Source organism: Sinocyclocheilus grahami, unplaced genomic scaffold, assembly GCF_001515645.1.
Source record: "Sinocyclocheilus grahami isolate Dianchi unplaced genomic scaffold, SAMN03320097.WGS_v1.1 scaffold27.1, whole genome shotgun sequence".
NCBI classification, from domain to species: Eukaryota; Metazoa; Chordata; class Actinopteri; order Cypriniformes; family Cyprinidae; genus Sinocyclocheilus; species Sinocyclocheilus grahami.
In genome coordinates, this window is record NW_015505206.1 from 2,353,212 (window position 1) to 2,375,642 (window position 22,431).

General features: G+C 37.8%; 1 protein-coding gene across 1 annotated transcript in view; it reads left to right on the forward strand.

The window, feature by feature from the left end:
• Window positions 1-671: 671 nt before the first annotated feature.
• The window catches only part of LOC107568390 (glutamate receptor ionotropic, NMDA 2A-like), a 169,037-nt gene continuing 147,277 nt past the window's right edge, over window positions 672-22,431 (forward strand). Inside the window, exons 1-2 of the mRNA XM_016254355.1 lie at window positions 672-1,164; window positions 3,296-3,703. Coding sequence (XP_016109841.1) covers window positions 3,299-3,703 — 405 coding nt within the window. The 5' untranslated portion in view covers window positions 672-1,164; window positions 3,296-3,298. The remainder of the gene's footprint in view (window positions 1,165-3,295; window positions 3,704-22,431) is intronic.

The following is a 22,431-nucleotide window of genomic DNA, read 5'->3' on the forward strand; positions in this document are numbered from 1 at the left end:
TATCTATCTATCTATCTATCTATCTATCTATCTATCTATCTATCTATCAATATATCTATCTCAGTTAATTAAAGTTATGATCAATATGCCACCAATAGCTTATCTGAAACATTGTCACTGCATTTTGAGGTGATTTTTCTTTCTTTCTTTCTTTCTTTCTTTCTTTCTTTCTTATACCTTACATTTAACATGATGTGTATGATTTATGCAACTAGAAAAAGTGAGGTCTAACGCACAAGTGCGTATTGAGCCACTCTGATCGGTACACAGCATATGAACGAGCTGAGATGAAACGCTCGAGCTTCCCTCATCTCATCTAAGGTGAACGAATGCGGTAGAAACGCATCGAGTCGAGCACACAATGAACGGTCAGATGAGAATATCGTGAGGTGTGTATACATGCGTGAGAGCAGCATCTGAGCCCCTGATAGCCTAATTGATATGTAGGAATGGTGAGCTCAGTGGTTTGCGCAGTGAGTGAAGTTTGGCTCTGGAATTCGTCACCGAGAGGCAATCCCTCACAGAAATGATTCAGAGCACCGAAAAAGCAGAAGAATCACGCCGCGACAGCTAAAAGCTCCACAAAACCGAGCCGAGGTCACACATTAACCATCCACATCCTGCGAGTTTATGGATATTTTGTCTATTATAACTTTTAGGGTTATGTGAAGGCTAAGTGACGGTTGGCGTGTTGACATTTAAATACGCTTGTGTTTAAAACCGATGAACGACTCACAAGATCTGAAGACCGTTGCACTGAAAGCTGATTTCTTCTTAGGGGGAGCCTTGCTCTGAAAGAGGGTGTAATTCTCATTTTCACCTTAAGGATGTGTAACTGACGGCATCCCTCAGATCCAGAGAGGCTGTGGGGAAAGAGGACTGTCCTGTGGTGCTGCTTGCAGATTCACTCCTTGAATTTGTTTCTTGCGGATTCCGCTACCAACGAGCGAGTCTCGCGCTTCTGTTTATCGAGGAAGAGTCATGGATCATTCATAAACATGCAAACCACTGGATTAATTTGATTCACATGGTTCTGTGGTTGAACTTAAAGGACTCGTCGGTGGGAATAATTATCCATATTTCCAACCTGGCTGCTGGTGAGAGGAGGACTGTTGCAATGTCATCCCGTTCAACATCTTTGGAGCTTTGTGGAAGAGGGATGCTGTGAGTAGCTATTATTGTTTTTGCTCTCTCTCTCTCTCCCTCTTTGTTAAAATTCGCTCGGTCCATTACGATTAGGTCTCTTAAAGGACACTGAAGAATAGACATAAACGTTTACAAATTCAGTCCAACCATTCAGTTACAACGAAATTAAGTTGATGCAGGAAAACGCGGCGTTTCCTTGCATCATTAGGGATGCGCGGTCCTAAAACAGAGGCATAAAAGGAAGAAAACGGGATTTGATACTTTATGATGTTAGGATGCAGGGCTTTTAAACAGTAAGTTGTGTTTTTATCGAGTTATGTGCAACAGCACGCTCTTGTTTTACCTGTAAGAAAACTCGTGTCATGATCATGTGGGCACCAAATCTCAAGCTTTTCCCTCAGGAGTGCGCTTCGCTTTTGCTGGATAAAACGAGGGAGTTTATTACTGAGCGAGGGGGAAAAAAAAGCAGAAAGAGCAGAAAAATATAAACGTGTAATTTGAAAAGGTTGTACATGATAGAGGACTTGTCTGTGCTTGCCTTGATGTGTAAGTTAACAGATGAATGCGGATTTTGGTCGAGGTGTTGATCCAACTTCAAATATCAGGCTATAGCCTAGGCTACTTTTCTTGTTAAAACATAAGGCCGAGTTGATTTTTCATTAAACAGCTGGATTGTAGGCTAAATGTTGCTTCTTTTCTGTCGTAATGGACGTGATTGACCTCCTGAGTTGGTTCTGTTGTAAAGTTCTTGATGCGTATATTTTTTCTTTGAATATTATAGTGTTCTACAGCGTACTGAGGTTCCAGCTGAGAACGCAAAACGAGACGCGTCGATAGGGGGCGCACTTGCATAATGGTCGTTTTGAGGAAATTAATGAGGTATCAGAAGGAATATTCATCTAGATATAGTTCCCATGTAAAGATCTCTTGTCACGTTGTAAGAACACTGATATCGCAAAATAACAAAGGCCAGTTTTATTCACGCAAACAGCAAAATCTTCATAAATTATACCCCCCCCCTTCTCTAATTAATTACATTAAAATAAAACATCATATAATTGTAACATGGAATTGTCAAAAGACCTGGCCTCCAGCCAAAGTGCATGCAATCTCAGCTCCACATTCATTAATGTTTGTCACATGGTTCATAATTAATTTGATGATTATTTAATTTTCAGTACGTTCAGAGCGTGAACGTTGCACATTTTTGCAACCACTCAAATGATGACATGGTATCTGTGTTGGACAAAATGTCATGTAACATCTTAAAGTACTGATTTAAAGACATAAAACAAGCACACTCTACCGTATTTAAACATCTGTATATATTTAACGATTATTAAATCACTGTAAAGCTAAATATAATCATCAAATCTAAATGCATGTCTGCAGAAATGCATCAAACTTTGAGTCTTAGTCTCTAGAGACAAGCCTAGATCCAATCACACAAAGCATGATATTTTCACCAATCTCTGCTCAACTGCATTGAAACAAATCAACCGTTCATGTTTGCTTGCTCTACTGAATTCTTATCAGCCGAAACTGTGCTAAATCTAGCTTGCTCATTCATTTGTCTTTAATAATGGTGATATGATGCATTATTCTTCATGAGAATCGCAGGCTCCAACAGCCCCTGCACCATATGTTGTTTCTCTGCAGTTTTATGCCTTGCTTTACAATGCATCTGTTTGCGTATACATGCTGGCCACAGTAGCAGAGGGCCTGTGAGCTTCCTCCGCTCAGTCAGTCCAAGACTCTTCATGTGACGATGTCAGCTCCACTCTCTCCTGCCCTGCTTGCTGCTCAGATCTAGTGTCACATGTAATATTCATCATTTGCTCATTGCTAGCTATTCATTGCCTAAATTCCAAAATGAGATTATAAAATCCTGCGCTTCTCGCCGTTGTTGTGTAACTCCACTGGATCGTATGTAAAATGTATTTGCTTTTGAATGAGTATTTCAGGTAATGTAATTCTGAGCTAAAATAACTATTAAGCAATTTTGCATAAGATTTAGCTATCTGAAGTCATATTGAGTTTCCTCTTTGAGCAGAAACTCCTTGAAGTATATTACATGGTGTATTTTGTAAACCTCTAAATGCATTATATCACAAACAGCCTGTATTATGTGTGTGCTTCTGATCTGCAGGGAATGAAGTCGAGCACTATGGGGTTTTCCAGGTTGGTTCTTCTGACTCTTCCAGCTCTCCTTACCCTCATCAATGTCTCACATGCGGCAGAGAAAGTGCCCATACTGAACATTGCCGTGATCCTGGGTCAAACACGCTACATCTCCGATAGAGATATACGGGCTCTGTGGAGCAAAGATGATCCCATTGACGTCAATGTGGTGACCCTGCTGGTGAATGAAACAGACCCCAAAAGCATCATTACCCATGTGTGCGATCTCATGTCCGGGACTAAAATCCATGGGGTGGTGTTTGGGGACGGCACGGACCAGGAAGCCATCGCCCAGATTTTGGATTTTATTTCCTCTCAGACTTTGATACCCATTCTGGGGATCCATGGCGGCTCGTCCATGATCATGGCGGATAAGGTCAGTCGGTAAATAGCATCAGCTCACCTAGAGCAGGGTACATTATTGAATACCAAATCTGGAGCGGAAGATGAGCTTGAAATATTATTGAGATCACAAAATGAGTTCAGTGGGTAAAAATGTGCACTCTTAATGTGGTTTGGTAATGACAATAATGTAAAATAATATCATTGGTGCAACATGCAATCGTGCTGTTCCCCTGACAAATTACCATATGGAGTTATTTCACGACATATGCTTCATAAAAAAAGCTGGAGTAATCACTTTACTGAACCCAATAACAAATATCTCTTTATATTGAGCCATCATCATTTCAATCACATCTGTCATTATGAAACATTTACTTCATATGAACAGCAAAAAGGGTGAACCCCCCCCAAATCAGACCTGAGATCAGTTTATGGTACAATTTAAGATGGTAAACTTAGAGAGGTGATAATTTGCCACTCTGTTGACTTCGTTCCATTTTCATTACCGACCACTAACCGCGCATCTGAATCCCCACTCGCTATAAAATCTTGTTGCAGACTTGCATTGAGTTTATATAATAATCCTGTTTCTCATGAGCGCTCGCTGCTGCATTTAAATATGTTTACTTGCTTTTCATCTCAGGATGTCGCTGTATCAAATGAAGCAACGTTTTGAAAGCTTATTCTCAGGAGATTTTCTTCAGCGGTACATTAAGTCATTCTAAAGCACTCTGTGTTGATCCTTAAGGAGATAAATGTCTGCACTGCTTTAATTCACAGGGACCTTTGCATCTTCTTTTGTTGAATAATACATCACGTGCATACATTTTAAACTGTATACTAGCATGTGAGTATGTACTACCAGTACATCTACGACATTGTAGCATTATGAAATCCCTATAATCCCTCTTTAAATATGCCTTAATTATAATTTGTGTGCATTTTAAATAGGGGTGCTCCGATTGATTGGCTACCGATCACTATCGGCCGATAATCGCTTTGGGATGATTGATCGGCCGTCTCTAAAACGGCCAATCTCAAAAAAACGATCTCAAGCTGACTCGCTGACTCTTTCTCTTTCAAAATGCAAATGGCTTCAAATCACATCGCGTCTGCACTATAAGTGAGCTGCATGCTGCACAGTTGACACAGGAATTGTCACTTGCACTATCGAGGCAGTGTCGCATCATCACTAAAGTTTATAAATTGCATTTTTTTCTTTTTAATTCTTGCCAGTGTTTAAACCATTCAACGCTCGCACGCTTTCCTGGAGACCGTGCGCTCATGCACACTCGCAGCGCACACACATAACGCCAGGTTCATATTACTTTGTTTGCAGTGCATATGTGGTGTGTATTTTTTCCACGCTCATGTTAACGGATTAAAGTGTTCACACTGCACATGGTTGCGGTCTGGCAGTGCGTTTAGGAGCAGTGCGTCTGCAGCAGTGCAGAGATCGTTTCTGCACCGAGTCTATTTTTGCTGCGCTGCAAGCACTGAATTAAAGTAACAGCGCATTGTTTGCAGTAAATATGAACATGCATTGACACAAAAATGTAGTAATTACACCATAAATGCATATAATTAAAGTCTACTGTGTTTCACAGTCAACACATAGGCTATTGCTTTTTGGCTAGGTTTAAAGGAAAAGAGCGCTTTTAGATAAACAAGGCAATCATTTTAAAGTTCTTAAAGTTCTTAATTAAAGTTCTTTATGAACTGCAGGATTGCTTGTAATAAAGATTTAAATGCAAAGGCAGTAGAGCTGACTGTTTCTGTCAATGGTAAGTTTTAATTTAGAATGTTTGTGATAACATAAGAAAAGTAGTTTAAATGTTTTGCTTTAGCAACTTAATATATAAATCTACAAGTAAATGCAAAAGTAAAAAGCAGTGAATAATTAATTAAATATTGTATTTCTGTACTGTGTAAAAAAAGAATCACAATGTTGAAAAAGCATTTTAAGTAACAATGTTTGGATTTAAAATCAAAATAATGGATAAATGTTGTGTTTGTTGTAAACAGCCACAGATCAGTTAAAGCACAGTCTGTGCTGCTTCTGTACCACACATGGACTACATACGCACTGCAAACGGAGTATGTGTGAACCTCACATACAGCTCACAAAATCAGGCTTGCTATTGGTAAGCTATTGTGCAACAATTACACTATTGTAAAAACAAAAATACAGTGCATGATAAAACATTTAGGTGAGATAAATATATATTGTCGAAAAATGTCCAAAAAATTGCCCCCTCCACCCCTCAAATGAAAAAAAAAAATCCTCTCATAAGAGTCACCTAAGAGAGGAATTCATTCTCAAAAATTAAATTCAGGCCCTGAATAAATGTCTAAAAACTTGATTGGATCATCACTATAAATAATTATACATGATAAAAAGAAGGCTTTAAAAAGATCGGTATCGGTGATCGTATCGGCAGATACTGCTTTCTGTGATCGGCGATCGGCCTCAAAAATCCTGATCGGAGCACCCCTAATTTTAAATGCCCTAAATGTTGTATTTTTACGTCGTCATGCGATTTGATTCTTGCCTTTATTGGTTAAGAGAGACAAGGTGAAATTAATGGTAGCTCATGGCTTTTTCATTCTTCAGGAGACAGGAAAGCATACATGTGGTAATTAATGTTGGGCCGCTGGGCAGGTCTTACTTCATTTAGTGCCCATGTAGCAGGATTTGAGTCCAATAAACACAGGGATCATTGGCATGTGTCAGGGGATCCTTTGTTTTATATCTAAAGTGCTGCCTCCCACTGAATGCGGCCAATGCGCAGGCACGCTCACGGCTACTTACGGCCAAAGATCAATTGTCTGTCTTATTGATGTTTTTAGGTTGCTTTTCCATATATCTTCAGCCTGAAGCAATTGATTTAAGACACATGATTGTAATTTAATATACGCAGGTGCCAAGAGAGGCAACATATGGATTTGGCCAACAATGGAGATGGCCATTTAGGCAATTTAGTTCTTTCTCTCCTCCATCACTGACAGGGAAATGCAGTGATCTGTCTTTCCAGTGTGGATATATAAATTCTGAAGTGCTTATCCATTTATATACCCCTAATAGATTCAGTATATGCACACTGTGGTTCAGACTAAGGTCTTTGCTATCTTTGACACTGGTATAAAAATCTTTTCAGATGATTCAACACATTTTCAGAGGTAGTCGAAAATGAATGTGACCACATTGCCTTTGTAAACACAAATCTGACCTGATGCGTCCTCACCTGTCAGTCAACCATTGCACTAAAACAAGGGTTTTAAACTCTGCTAATTACATGTGGCTTTTAAATAACTACTTTAATATGCCTGATATCAACCATGCCATGAACAGCCTTTGGACATTTCCATTCCACAAAAGGTTTTTATAGATGAAAAAGGTTCTTTAGATTTTTAATTGTTCTTCACACTAAGAAAAAATGGTTCTTTTAGGAACTGTACACTGAAAAGTTCTTTGGAGACCCAGAATGGTTTAAGAGTGAATAATGTTTTGCCATGAATGGTCTGACACAAACATGTTGGTGAATTGTTTTGTTCTGAGCAGATATTATTATTCTTATTGTGACCTCATTTAAGGCATGTAGAGCACTTACGATTTTTATGGACTTGGTGTTTAGGGAGACTGCAGATCATTATGTTCTCTTTTGGATGAGATACAACCCCCAATAGCCTTCAAGTGCTGTCAGTTTGGAGGAGGGACTCGTCACCCCAGAGAAGCGTGTAATGCACGCAAGAGCACACGGTGGTGCAGGGATGGACTGAAAAATCAGCCCGGGACCTATAATTTCAGGTGATAACAGTCATTCTGAAATATTATTAGGTATTTTAGTTTTACTTCTGTCCCATTTCTCACTGCCTAGAGAAGAGTGGTTTAGACTCTTTGGTATAATTCTCTAGACAACCTACTATTTGCAAGCTGACGCAAAGTATAGAGTTGGTAAACTTTTTAACACTGGTGGACTCTGGTTTTGTAGTAAATGTTTGCATAGGCTTAGTAACATTGTGGCCCTGTGTTTTATATACACTACCATTCAAAATGCTCACCAAGGCTGTGTTTGTTTGGTCAAAAATACAGTTAAACAGTTGAAGGCAAAGCTGAATTTTCAGCATCATTACTCCAGTTTTCAGTGTCACCATGATCCATCAAAAATCATTCTAATATGCTGATTTGCTGCAATACTAAGAAATGTTTCTTGAACATTCATAGTGTAGTTATGGTATCTACCAGCAGGGGCCAACTGGGCCATACTAATCAGCCTTTTGATGTTTACCAAGAAACGTTTAAACAAACCTAACTGTAACAATTTGCTACAATCCTTATAATACACTCTTAAAAATGCTGGGTTGTTTCAACCCAATGTTGGGTCAAATATGGACTAACCCAACTGTTGGGTTCAATTTTGGTTACATTTTTAAATGAACTTTTTAACCCAACAGTTGGGTTAGTCCATATTTGACCCAACATTGGGTTGAAACAACCCAGCATTTTTTAGAGTGTAGTTTTGAGTTCTGAATTGTGTCCCGTGAATCATATCCATTGAGTGCTTTATGTTGTTTGTATAAAAAATCATTAACGAACACATGCTGTGAAAAAGCGCAGCGCTTATGTTTACTGTTCACTAATAAGAGAGCATTTATGAACATACGAATTATGAAATGTAATTAACTTACTGCCATCTTACAACTAATAACCTGCTGTTGCTGTAGATGAGGGAACCACCAAAGGGTGGAGATTTTCAATTAAATTATTGATTAACAACAATGAGGCCATTGTGATGTCACAGCTTTTTTCAAGACCGCCATATTTCTTTTCCACTTCTACTAGTGGGAACAAAGTGGTATCATTCAACCTAGATTGATGCTTTTGTGTATCCACATTGTGTTCATTACTGTTCTCTCTATTTGTGATTTCAGCTAGTGCAAATGTAGCCTCACAATATGCAGGTGTGTCCAACAAAATGCCCCAGTTGTATTTATCTGAAACGATTCTGAGCCACCCTCCTGAACAAAATAATTGCACTATTGTAGAGCAACACAGCAGAGACTGCAAATATCTCCTCAAATGCTAATGTTCTGGGACCGGATTCATGAAACATTCTTAAGAAGAAATTTCTTCCTAACTGCCATTTTCCGCTTATTTTTAAACTTAAGAAAAAAGATAAGAATATTTTATATTCCCAAAAATTTATCTTAAGAATATACTTATTTTTTCTTAAGATTGTTCTTAAGACAAAACTTCTTGAAAAGAATCTGCTTAAAAATCATCGTAAATAACGTCTTAAATTTAGAACAGCCCCAGACTTGTCTTAAATCCCAAACAGTAAGAATTATTTATTGAATTTATTGGGTTATTTCAAATAAATTGTTATATTTAAGCATTACAACAACACTAGCTACATATAATACATAGTAGGACTATTAATAGGGATGTGCACGAGTTTTCTGAAGGGACAGCGATGACTGATAATGAAATGTGTGACACTACTTTTTGCTGACTTTAAAACTCAGTAGCAACTCTAAAATGAGTCAGATAGGGAGCTTTAATTGAACGCTTTTAATTTTAGCTATAAATACGACATAATCTTTGGCAGTATTCAGCGCACATGAATGCGCAGGACGCGTTTGCTGTTGCAGCGTGGACACACATACCAGAAGCGGTCACTCAGATGAGAGCGCAAAAACACAGCACAAAAATGAATTAAAACATATCGGTGCAGCTTGAGACAGGCTATTTTAAAAGTAATAGTTCAAAAACACGGTGCATTAAAAACGTGAAGCTGAGTGCCAGTCAAACTCGCGACGAAAATAATGTGCGCGCTTATATAGATTATTAGGGTAATCTGCAGGAAGCGCAAAAAGACAATGAAGTGTGAGTTTATCAGTGCGTCATGTATTCACTCAGGTAACGACTGTTATTTTCTTCTTAAGAAAAAAATTAAGATGTTCTTAAGACTATATTTGAGAACTTATTAAGAATTTTTCAAGAATTGCACTTAAGAACATTCTTACAAACTTCGTGGAATTTATCTTAAGAAATTTCATAACTTATTTCTTAAGAAGATTTTCGTGAATCCGGCCCCTGATCCCCTGAGCCTCTTCGAAGCTGTACAATGGCATAACTAGTGTTGAGAAACATGCATATCTGTTCCCATCTGAAATGGCACAGTTGTAGACGGGATACCTCTTATTAGGGCTGGGCGGTATATCGAGTTTGTACGATATATCGATATTTTCTTTATAAGCGATTCAATATGAGGCAATACCGTTTATATCGATATACAGTAGTTTGATACGAGCGCATCTGAAAATATAGCAGAGGACACAGAGTTTAAAAGCCTTATTTTTGTTTTTAGATTGCAATGTTACAATATTAGAATGAAATGTGACATAATATAAAGACTTGTTTATATTATATTAAAAACGTGGTTGCATTCACTTTATTTGTTTTCATAGCCTTTAATATGTATTGTTTTGTTGGACAACATTGGGCGGTTAGTGATATATATATATATATATATTAAATAAAATTTTTTTTTAACCAAATACAAAAACGAAAATACCGAGATATATACCGTATATCGCAAATCGGCCAAAAAATACAGAGATATGAATTTTGGCCCATATCGCCCAGCCCTACCTCTTATGTGATTTAAACCTCACACAGATGTTCAGTGTCCAGTACATTGGGCCTCATTTACGAAACGAACGTATGACGGATGGAATTTATCAATATGGATGTGAGCGGTGGCTACGATCAAATCTCACATCTGGTCTCAGCTCGTGTATGCAAGTTTTTGAGTTACCTGAACTTGTGCGCAGCATAGTAAATACGGTGGAGAATTGTAGAATGACAGCATTTTGTTCATTTTTATTTTCCTGACCGTCAAACGAAGCTCATTAGTCGATCGTTAACCAGTAAGATTAGAATGTCTTTTTTGTTTTGGTTTTATATGCGCGAATAGCAGACCATGAGGATTCAATCGTCACATCATGCACCTGCAGCACTTCTGTGAAATGACAAAAACAGAAATTAAGTCTATAAAAGGAATAAAATAAATAGGATCACACAAAATACATAACAGGCTATAATAGGCTATAATTAACAGATTAACAAAAGGAAAAAAAACTCTGTGCAACAAGTATAGGCTACGCTCATTTTTGTAACACTCTTAATGCATTTTTTTCTTTTCTTTGTATCTTCATTTGATTTAATCCATCTGATCGCACAGGGCTGATCTGCGCTCGTTTCTACGTTAGATTAATAAATGAGGCCCATTGTCTCTAGCTTTTACCTTAGAGGAGTTAAACATGGCTGCCTATTATCATTCTTTACCAGCATCACAGAGATGGTGGCTTGAACAAAGGGTGCGGAACTCATCAGATCACAGCAGATGTCTGTGGGACAAGCGTTACGACACTCTCTTGATTATAGTTGTGCTTTCTTGTGTGCCTGGCTCCCATAGACAGGACAGCAAGAGAAAGAATTTAATTAGCTAACCGCTATTTCCAAGGCAATAAGCCTTTGCGCAGTGGTGCTGGAGAGTAATGATGAAAGGAAGCACTTTCCCACAGGAAAATCACAAATGAGATCTCTATAAAATCTCAGTTGTTTCTCCTACACTGCAGTGGGATTGTATGAAGAGCAAATTGAGAATTTAGCTATATGCCTGAATGCTTAAGGATACACTCACAGGAGATCTCAAAGATTTCTCACATTGGGTCTCAGCAATGTCCCACAGGTAGTAATTTGCATAATATACGCTCAAACAATCTATAAAGAAGGGCTTTCACACAACCTCACCTACTGTAATTTATTCCTGTGATGGCAAAGCTGACTTTTCATCAGCCATTATTCCAGTCTTCAGTCTCACATGATCCTTCAGAAATCATTCTAATATGCTGATTTGGTACTCATTATTTTATTATAATGAGCATCAAATCTGCATCAGATTATTATCAGTGTAGAAAACAGTACTGCTTAATATTCCTGTAGAAACCATGATACAGTTTTTAGGATTTGTTGATGAATAAAAAAGTTCAAAAGAACAGCATTTATTTGAAATTAAATTAAATTTATTTAAAATCGAATAAAGGAGTCCTTTTTAATAAAAGTGTAGCGTCTGGACCAATCAAACACACAATATATATTTTGTTAGCTATATTTAACAAATACTCTGTAACCCCCCTCAGTTAACAAGCCATCTGAGGACCTATGACCCCTTCCCCCCGAAATGCGTAACACCCCAGGAAGCCGAACAGGCCCCTGGTTCCATGGCAACCAACGCTGGTATCACTGGGTTTATTGGCCAAAAGAATGCAAAGCAGGGAAAATCCCTGCATGTCCCAGGGCAAGAGGCAGTGTAGAAATGGACTTTCCTACTAATTAATTCATAGGAAAACCTTTCTTTGAATGAACACACATGATCCTTCAGGCCATTGGGTATATTATTGTCATCGTGTATTTTGTCTTTGAAATTGTATACTCATATTGATAAATTCTGTGTAACAAATGTTCACAAAGAAGTTTTGCACTCAAATATGTGCCTACACATGGCCAAGATATCAAAGTCATGAAACGATTTCAATATGAACTCAAACATTTATAATCAAATACTTGCTAAACCAAATGAAATGAGATACTGCATGCACATTATAGTTCTTAATTCTTACAGTATCTCAGAAATGGTTTAATTTTTTTTTTGATTTACCTGAGATTTTAACAGAACATAATTTAGAACTCAAATCCATTATGTCTTCTAAGCTACTGTATGAATGAACAGCCTTTGAGCAACAACATTTTGCTGAGAGTTAGTATCTGCCCAGTAGTGTTCATCGTTAAGATGGCTGATACCACGTTTACTCAGAAAAGCTGTAGACTTTGCAGTTTTTCCTCAAAAACACATTTTCCATTTCTGCTCCACATGCTCATTTCTAAATCTGTGAGCAGATATCTTTATTGGGTTGAATTCTACAGAGCTCGTGATTCTAGGCAGTTTACGGTCTGTTTATGTTGCATGGAAGGCCAGTGTTCAGAAAATGCAAGGAATAGTGGGTTAACAGCCCATTAAAAAAATCAGCATTTAATTCTTCTTTTGCCATTAAAAGTAATTGTAGAGCTAATTTTGATGCTCACAGGTCTCAGTCTGGCAATAATATGAGTCCAAACGGGTTTTTGTTGCAAATTAAACCATATAAAATCAGCCAGGAAGCACTTGGCTGAATTGAATTGAATGGAAACACAATCAGCTACAGTATCATACATTAATGCCATGTTTTCATTTATTCCCTCCTGGAGGCATAAACAGTTGTTATTTGGAACGATTCTGAAAACAGCCTTCATTAATTCAACTAATATAATATTTGAGAAATAGAGATGTATTCACTGGGATATGGCATACTGCAAATGTTACTTAAAGGTTTGTATTTTTTTCCAGTATTAAAAGTACTTCCTCTTTTATCAGAAAGCTGCAGAGACAGCAATTAATAAGTGATTTGTGGGTTGATGCAGCAACATTGGGTCAATGAATGGCATGAGATTTGGGGCGGGACTGTCTGTTTGACCAATTGATGGCAAATGGGGAATGTTCAGGAACTAAATTGTTATAAAAAATTATAATCATTATTTTTGCAGACTCATTTGGTTTTGCTAAAGCTCTCATTGTGATATCTGATTTAAGATCTATCTATTTATTTGTTAAGGTAAATAGGAGCAAACAAGTTTGCTGCAGTCCTGCAGCTGAAGGATTCCCAAGCAGCTGCAAGCTGCACTCTGTGCTGAAAATGTGCCATTGACCCCTGGAAACGCTGCAGTTCAGATTTGCTGATGTCACAATTAATGAAGGATTTTATGAAGACAAGGTAGTTTGCACCAAAGCAATCTAGGGTCACAGGCTAGTCATCTGTTGTTTCATTCGTTAAATGCTGCAAATTATTTACCATCAATTATGAGGTAAATGAAGCCTCTGACATTTATTAGACAACAAAGGTCTAGCTTAGAGATTGACCCCACAGCTACTCTTATGTAAGGACAAATCCATTGGAGGGTGTAATCACACATTGGGCCACTTGCTAACAGCGGACCTTAACAGCCAAACTGTAATCTTACGTAAGGTAGGCTGGAGGTACAGTGCGGGCTTGAAAATGACAATGAATTCACTGTGTTATGAAGCTTGGCTCATTAATTAAAGACAGGTCAGTGCAGCTGTGAAGGGTGAGGCATGAGGCAGATGTTTTTCTGGCTGCTGCAGTGTTCTTGTTTGGCCCGGTTAAGGGCACACAATGTTAATTTGATTGCTTTACTCTCTTACTTTAAACAGTGTATGAACACTATATGATTACACTGTGCTGTAAATGCGTTTCATTGTATAAGTTCTAATTTGAATAACTTCTAGTGCTGTCAAACGATTAATCATGATTAATTGCATCCAAAATAAAAGTTTTTGTTTACATTATATATGTATGTATACTGTGTATGTTTATTATGTATATATAAATACACACACATACAGTCAATATTTTGAAAATATTTACAAGTTTATACATTTATATATTCATATTCCTATATTTTATATTATATATAAATATATTTAATATATAAACATAACATATTTTTCTTAAATATATACATGCATGTGTTTGTATTAATATATACATAATAAATATACACAGTATACACACATATATTATGTAAACAAAAACTTTTATTTTGGATGCGATTAATCGTTTGACAGCACTAATAATTCAAAAAGAACAATTCAAAAATAACTTTTAATTACCCTTTTAACATTCCAAACCTTTGTGATTTTCTTTCTTCTATGGAACACAAAATTGGCATTTTGAATTATTGTATTTTTGCTAATTTCCATGTAGTAAAAATGAATGGGAACCGGAGCTTTCAGGCTTAAAAAATGCAAAAGTTCCATAAAAGTGTCACAAAAGTGGTGCAAATGATTAATTGTGCATTATATTTAATAATATATACATATTTTAAAATTTTTATATAGGTCTCTTGAAGCCTTGCTGTATTAAATTTGATTTGTTTCCTTCTCAGATTCAATGGCAGTCTTATGAAGTTGTGTATCGCTGTGACCAGATCAGTTACATTTGTGAACAAATCATTTAGACCTGTTTTAGACCAGTTTTAGATCAACATTTCATCAAAAAGTTCAGACACAAAAGACCTATTCATTCACAAATTGGACATGAATATGACAAGGAGAGCTAGGGCAGATACCAAGATTTTCATTAAATAATGTCTTAAATTTCAGTCTGTTTCACACACAAAACTGTTGTATGACTTCAGAAGACTTGGAAAATAGTGCATGTATGAACGACTTTTATGGTGTATTTTTTGTAATTTTGGTGCTTGACTTCCCCAGTTCTCATTCACTTTCATTGTCAAGTGCCGTTTTGTGTTCACTGAGAAAATAAAGTCATACAGGTTTTGAATGACTTGGGGGTAAGCAAATGATAACAGAATTTTCAGTTTTGAGCGAACTGTCCCTTTAATGATCATGATAGTATTGCCACTATTGGAGTGCAAAAGTAGAATAACAATCATCCAAGTCCTGAAGCAGAGACTGAAATGTTTCCAACCAGAGTGCAACAAGCATTCAGACTTCCCCATTACTGAGTGCCAAAGAATTGTGCATGCTTTGCATCAAACTTTTTAGTACCTGATATTGTATTTTAGGCAGAGGAGAACTGCATCTTCGCAGCATGCTGTTTGGCTTTCATGCGACTGCAAAATGAATAAAGCATTCTTCTGGACTTGCTTGTCCTCAGCTGAGGCGAGATGAGAGATGCACTGCAGTGCTCATGCAGCGAACACAATTACATCAGAATACACTCCTCCGTATTGGTACAATTCCTTGTCAGATGCAGTGAAGTATGTTCAAAGACAGAAAATGGAAGTGGATGGCATGAATTAAATATATTTTTCTTTGTGCTCCACACATTCATTCGAAACACTTTTTATGTACGGTAGCCCAGTGGAAGTTACAAGATTGTTAATTGCTCACAAAAGCAAGACATAGTCTTGAGGAAGATTGAAGACGTATCCCTGGGTAGATGAAGGAACGGTACTGAGTGGCATTGTTCTCTCTCTGCAGAGCTCAGGCTATTAATGTTAAGGATGTTGAACCTGCTCTGGAGTCTGGAATAGGTCCACTTATTCAAAAGAACACTCACATGTACAGTGCACTGAACCAAACCTATGGTGGCTTTGCTAAATTGTTTATAGAGAACCATTCAAGGAGACTTTTCAAACTAGATAAGATGGCAAAGAATAACCTTGGACAGAAAGCGTTTAATTCCTGAGGCTGTTAAGCATCATGAGCAAACCTTTTTCACATTGAGCTGCATTTGCTCCAGGCACTAGAGGCTGAATTTAATAGAGGTTATCCAAACAGCATTATTGCAAATGTATTACAAAAGCGTGTACTTGAGGATTTTGGTTGGATAATTGATTAACAGAGACTTAACATCTTAATCGATAGCAAGATATTGACCTGCTATGTGCTCAACGGGAGGTTCGCTGTGCTTAATTCTGAATGGCCTGGAGCAATGTAAGTTCATTTTTTGACAACTTTTTTAAGTTTCACCATGTAATATATATGCACATAAAAAAGTCAGTTTGGGACAGTGACCATCAATGTGCGCACAGTCTTATTTTTTTTCTCCTGAACCCATGATCTTTTCTAAAATTGTCTCACGCCTTGAGAGTAAACTAGTTTTTGTTCTACTTCTTCCTATGTTCCTTCGTTCTTAATACATGGACATGCCTTAAAAATAGGTCCAAAGGTAGCAAAGATAAATGACAAAACAGCTGAGTTTTTCAGGGTCAGCTTTGACAAATGAGGCAGCGGACTTCCGGTGCTCCAGAAACTTCCACAGTTAGGTCGCTAATCTCAGGAGGTGAAGCATTTTTGTTATGCTGGAGGCAGCAGTCGAGGTCTTGAAATAGTGCTATTTGCTGATGTTAATGTACATAGTTGTACTTAGTTGTCAGGGATGTAGGGGATAAACATCAGACTATGGTTTAGATTCGATGAAATTCTTGTTTCTGGAACCTTGACTAGTTTTTGTGTGCAACAAAAACCAACGGCTTTCAGCACGGTAGCATGCGCGATTCGTGACAGCCCTCTTTAGAAAGGAAAGTGTAGAGGCGTTCTGGTTTATAAAGTGGCCTTGAAGATGTACGGAACATTGAGGGGAAATGTCAAAGAGTTTACTTCATCGGTAGAGTGACAGTGTATGGCAGTCATAAGAAATATTGTACGATGCTACAGTATGCTGCGTGAAGAATGAATGAGAAAGAATTTGTAAGAAGCAGCTTGTTCACTGTAGCTGAAAAGAGCGATTATGTGGCTGACAAATAACGGCTTCCCACATTACTCAGTTTCTGAGGTGGAAAGATGAGCCTCACACTTGAGATTTACCTCAATGTAGGTCAAATAATTGAAAAATCGACTGTTCACATGTTATAGAAAGATATATTTGGACCACCCAGAAAAAAAAACTCTAAACAAATGATTAATTCTTAAGTTACCCTAGAGAAAACAAGATAAACAATAATAAGCAAAACTAATATAAATCATTTTAAATGCTACAAATGAATTTAGGCATCACACCATTATAATGCAGAGCATGAAAATTGGATATTCATTTTGAGAAATGTAAGAAATATTACATTTAACAGTGTTATTAAATGATCTGTGTTTTCAAATTGATTTATTATTGAAATAATAATGTTTCACAAGAAAATAACTCATACAGGTTGAAGTGAGTAAAATATTACAGAATGTATATCCTATAGAATCCTATAATGATATACAGTATATTCCATATCAACATAATCTATATTCACATAATCTGTAACAAAATCTCTAATGCGGGGCACTGTACACTCTTAAAAATAAAGGTGCTTCATGATGCCATAGAAGAACCTTTTTGTCTAAATGGTTCCATAAAGAACCTTTAACATCTGAAGAACCTTTCTGTTTCACAAAGGATTCTTTGTGGTGAAAAAAGGTTCTTCAGATTATAAAAAGGTAAGAAAGAGATGATTCTTTAAAGAACCTTTGACTGAATGGTTCTTTGTGGAACCAAAAATGGTTCTTCTATGGCATCGCTGTGAAGAACCTTTTGAAGCACCTTTATTTTTAAGAGTGTAGTGAATGAAAAAATGATTAAAACAGCCCTCAATTTGGCCTCAGAAGTCATTTTAAAGCATATTAAGAAAAAAGTTTGGATGTCTGTGAGTCCTCAGTCTGTTCAGAAATACAGTCAATGAAGCAAATCAAAGGGTGGGTGTTGACACGCTTTGAAAATCCAGGGTTACTTTAACCAGGTGGCGTATTTTCAGCATCAGGCTGGCGGCAGTCCAGGCACACCAGAGGACTTAACAAACAAAGGTTCAAAACCAATTACCTTCACAGGAGGTGAATGATAAGGGAACACTTAACTGTAAAATATCAGCTTTTCAGAGGAGATTTATTGGATTAGGGGGGAAAGAGGCACTGTATGCCCCATTTTATGTCTAAATTGAGATTCGAAATAGCAGATGCGCTGCAAAGATGACACAGTTTCTCTTAGAAGTGTCTGTGATTATTGCCAGGATGGTGCATATTGAACTCCTCAGAAGTCAATTTGAAACATGTGTTTTGCCCCAAATGGCTGAAGTCTTTACTGGAGTTTGGTGCATAGAAAGTGGGCCCAAGGGCAGAGCTGTGAAATCTTCTATGCCAGCTGAGTTCCACCCCATACAGGCAGCTGTCGTAGCTCGGGCGGACTGGCTTTGATCTGTATTTTGTGCGTGTGTAGCGGAGAATCGGGGCAGAGTCGTGTCAGAGGTAAGTGTGTGTAAGGTTAATGGCGTCACTGAATCTCTGCCTATGGAAATGCGACTTAAGCTTTTTAATTAAAGTCCTCGTGACATTCCCCCTAGCCAGGCAATAGCTGCTCGTCATGGCTATTCATGAGGCACCTGTGTGTAAAAAGACCTGTTCACAAAATCAGTGCAGCTAAACCAGAAGAAAATTTTATATATTCGCAAATTTTCTTTTCTTCAATAAAACCATATCCAATGTCTGCTACCAGAATTTCATGAAAAAATATTGTACCCAAAAGAGAGGAAGGGACCAGAATTGGCCAATAGTAGATATACACTTCCAGTTATTCAGCAATGCATTAAAGTGAGGCACTCGTTACAAATACATTAAAATGTATTAAATGTATTACAGTGACAATGTCACTGTAATATATATATTAGGGATGTGCATCTCATGACTGAGGCCGATACGATACGCATCTCGATGCATAGCCAATGATACGATACATTAAAGATACATATGAAGCAGCTACCGATGCGATGCGATATGATTCACCCCTCTTACAATGCAGTGCGATCCGATTTCGCTTCGATGCAATGGAGAAAATATGATCACTTTTAATGTCTCAAGGCCTGTTTCATAAAACAAGTTAACCAAATAAGCCAGGCTTATTTCAGTTAGTCTGACTCATTGTCAAATGATTTGGTTCCATAAAGCAAATTTAACATAGATCAACTTCAGTCACCGTGGCAACTGGCACCGTGGTTTTATGACAGCTGTAGGCTACCTTTGCAGAACAGATAGCAGAACAGAACTTTAAAGCATTAAAATAACTAAATTAAAAGTTAAAATCACTGAATTAAAATGAAAATAAATAATAAAGAAAATTACTTCTAAACTGCTATAAGAAGCACACATTAACTCATTTGAGCTTAGTAATTAGTACTGAACTAGCTATCATAAAAATACACTTATATGAAGGTTTAAAATTCTACAAAAGGCACATTTAATGTCTAACAACAAATATTTGAGCAAAATGTATATTTTATTCAGAATTATTGCGCTCCTATTCGATTGCGCGCCGTCTGTTTAGCGTGCATGCGCGCAGCAGCACTCGTTCACTCGCGTCAGCCTCGCCCACTCCTGACAGCAAAATGGATATATTTGCATGACTTTCTAACATTTACAGATTACAAATATACCTGTGACATGTCAGTTATGCAGTGAGGAAAACACAACGTCTCAAATGCATTAAACAGCACAGATATATTTGCTGTTTGCCATGGTGGATCGATTTGATCCATGATCGACCTTAAGGGCTGCTTAAGAATAAGTGTGCACAAATTAGTTAGATTGTGTGAACTTAATTTGTCGGTTATGGAACCGCTTTAGCCCCGATTGATTTGTTAGGTTATTTCAAGTCAGGTTTTGGACTTTAATTCCAGTTTTTTCTTGGGTCTCCGCGGCGCAGACGTGCGAGCTTGTCGAGTGAATATATCTTTCTCACAGACATCACTGGAAAGTTTGTAGTTCGGGCGGATATGTAAAAAATGTGAAAATGATTATCAGCGTATTGGCATAAGTCATCATTTTACTATTGGGGCTTTCCCAAAAGCTTTCATATGGTTTCAGAAGACTTGAAATATAGCACATAAATTTTATGTTATGATGCAAATTATTTTTTTTACAGAAACACCAAAACCAGAATTAAAGTTCATTAAGCCGAAATTCATAATTTTATTCAAAAAATGAATTAAATAAAATGTATTTAATGATCAAACAACACTCAAAGAAAACTAACTTATAAACATTTAAATTGCACATATATTTGATATATGACATATATTTTCAGTTCAATGGAAAAAAGCAAGTCATACGGGTGTGGAAATGACCAGAGGAGTGAGTAAATTACAGATTTTTTAAAATGTCCTATTGCTATAATCTATTGCTTATTGTACACTTTAATTACAATGCTTCTGCATCGTAAATGATCAGTTTCACACATATCAAATTACTGTACATCAGGGGTGCCCAACCCTGCTCCTGGCGATCGACTGTCCTGCAAAGTTCAGCTCCAACCCTAATCAAACACACCTGAAGCAACTAATTAGGGTCTTCAGGATCACTCAAACATTAAAGGCAGGTGTCTTTGATTAGAGTTGGAGCTAAACTTTGCAGGACAGTCGATCGCCAGGAGCAGGGTTGGGCACCCCTGCTTTACATTAACATCGCTATATATTAGCTACATAATACATAAAGCAATAGTTTGTATTAGGCTGGCATAGATCCCAGGCTGATTTTAGTCCCAATCCCTCCTTGGTTTAAAAAACAGTAAGTGAATTCTCAGCTCCCCCGGTATCTCCGCTCTCTCTGTCTTACTTTGTCAGATGTTCTTCTCCCCTGTGGCAGCTCATCGAGTTTCCCCCAGGGGACCCCCCTGTGCCTTTCAACACACTCTCTCTTATCTCTTTGTCCAACACACGGACCTGTTTGGATTCCTTAGCTCCTCGCTGCCTCTAGCATGTCAATCACTCTCTGGCACCCTGCACTGGTGATCAGACCAGAGCATCCATCAACAATGATGGAAAAAGTAGAGGAAGCTTGGAAGAGGAGGAGGAGAAGAGGTTATCTCTGGCAGGCTGACTCATGTCATCACCGCTAACCTGCAGACATTACTGGATGAAAGTGGAATGAGGGGGGAAAAGATTTAATCTCAGTTTTTCATTCAGATTGCATGCTGAACTTTGGCGTAATTGCCCTACGAAAGCCAAGGTGTAACAGATCTGCTTAGAAATGTATTACGGCGTAAAAGAAGCAGCCTAGTTTGTACTCCATCACATGACCCCAATTTAGCTTTGATGAGATCCCTCATTAGCGGATCAAATCGAAATGTCTCGGTGCCAGCTCTGATCTACACTATTCCCAATGTTTCATAGCGGCTTTTGAGAAATAAAGGATGTTTCGGCTTCTGGGTTAAGAGAGAAATCAACCACGGAGACGGGAAGACGTGAAGTGACATCACCGCGTAGGGACCTGCTTAAAATAAAACAGTCCATCAAATGATTGTACTGTATGTAATCAGTTTAAAGAGCAATACAAAGTGAATTGCTGAGTCATTGCGTAGAAATGGCTTGATAGGTTTGGTCTAAAGACGTCTGTGGGAGGCTGTTCCGACCCTCTCTTTTGTCATGCTCGCTGTGCCGTGCGCTCCTAAGCATTCTGCGTTTGTTCATTCACGACAGTTGCGTGGAGTTATCTGGAATGAGTGCCTCATTGTAAACAAAATGAAATGTGGTTATTGTAGCTCTCAGAGGATTTCATTTTCTCCCGTTACAGGCTGTAATCAGAAAGCCTGCTGCGAAGAATCGACTTACGTTCCCTTTGAAACTTTGCTGCATAATGCGTTCAGAAATGACTCAGCTTTGCAGCCTGGCTGAACTTATTGATTTAAGAGTACTAACATTTGCTGCCTCTCATTGAACAGAGGCTCATCGTTTCTTTTTTTTTTGTGATGTGAACTGGTGCTTGTGCGGACAGGCAGACTGGAGAATTTGGGGTTTTGATTGATGACCGTGGCTGCCTGAGTGTGTCCCTCACACACATGTGACAGAGGTGAGTGGTTTAACACCTGCGCAGCATATCACAAGACAGCAACCCCACTAGCATCAAACGTCTCGGTGTCTAGCATGGCTAAAGGTGAAGGATTTTTTGTTTCAGACCAATATACATAAATGCTAATTTACAGTTGCAGTCAAATATTTGGACTCACCTGACTGATTTTTTTTGTTTGTTTCTGTTCAAACTTTTTTTTAATGTTTAAAGGTAATGTGCGTAATTTTGCACCACTAGTGGCACCAAACAGAATTACAACCTATTTGTTTAAAAATCTGCAAATATTGCATTAAAAAAC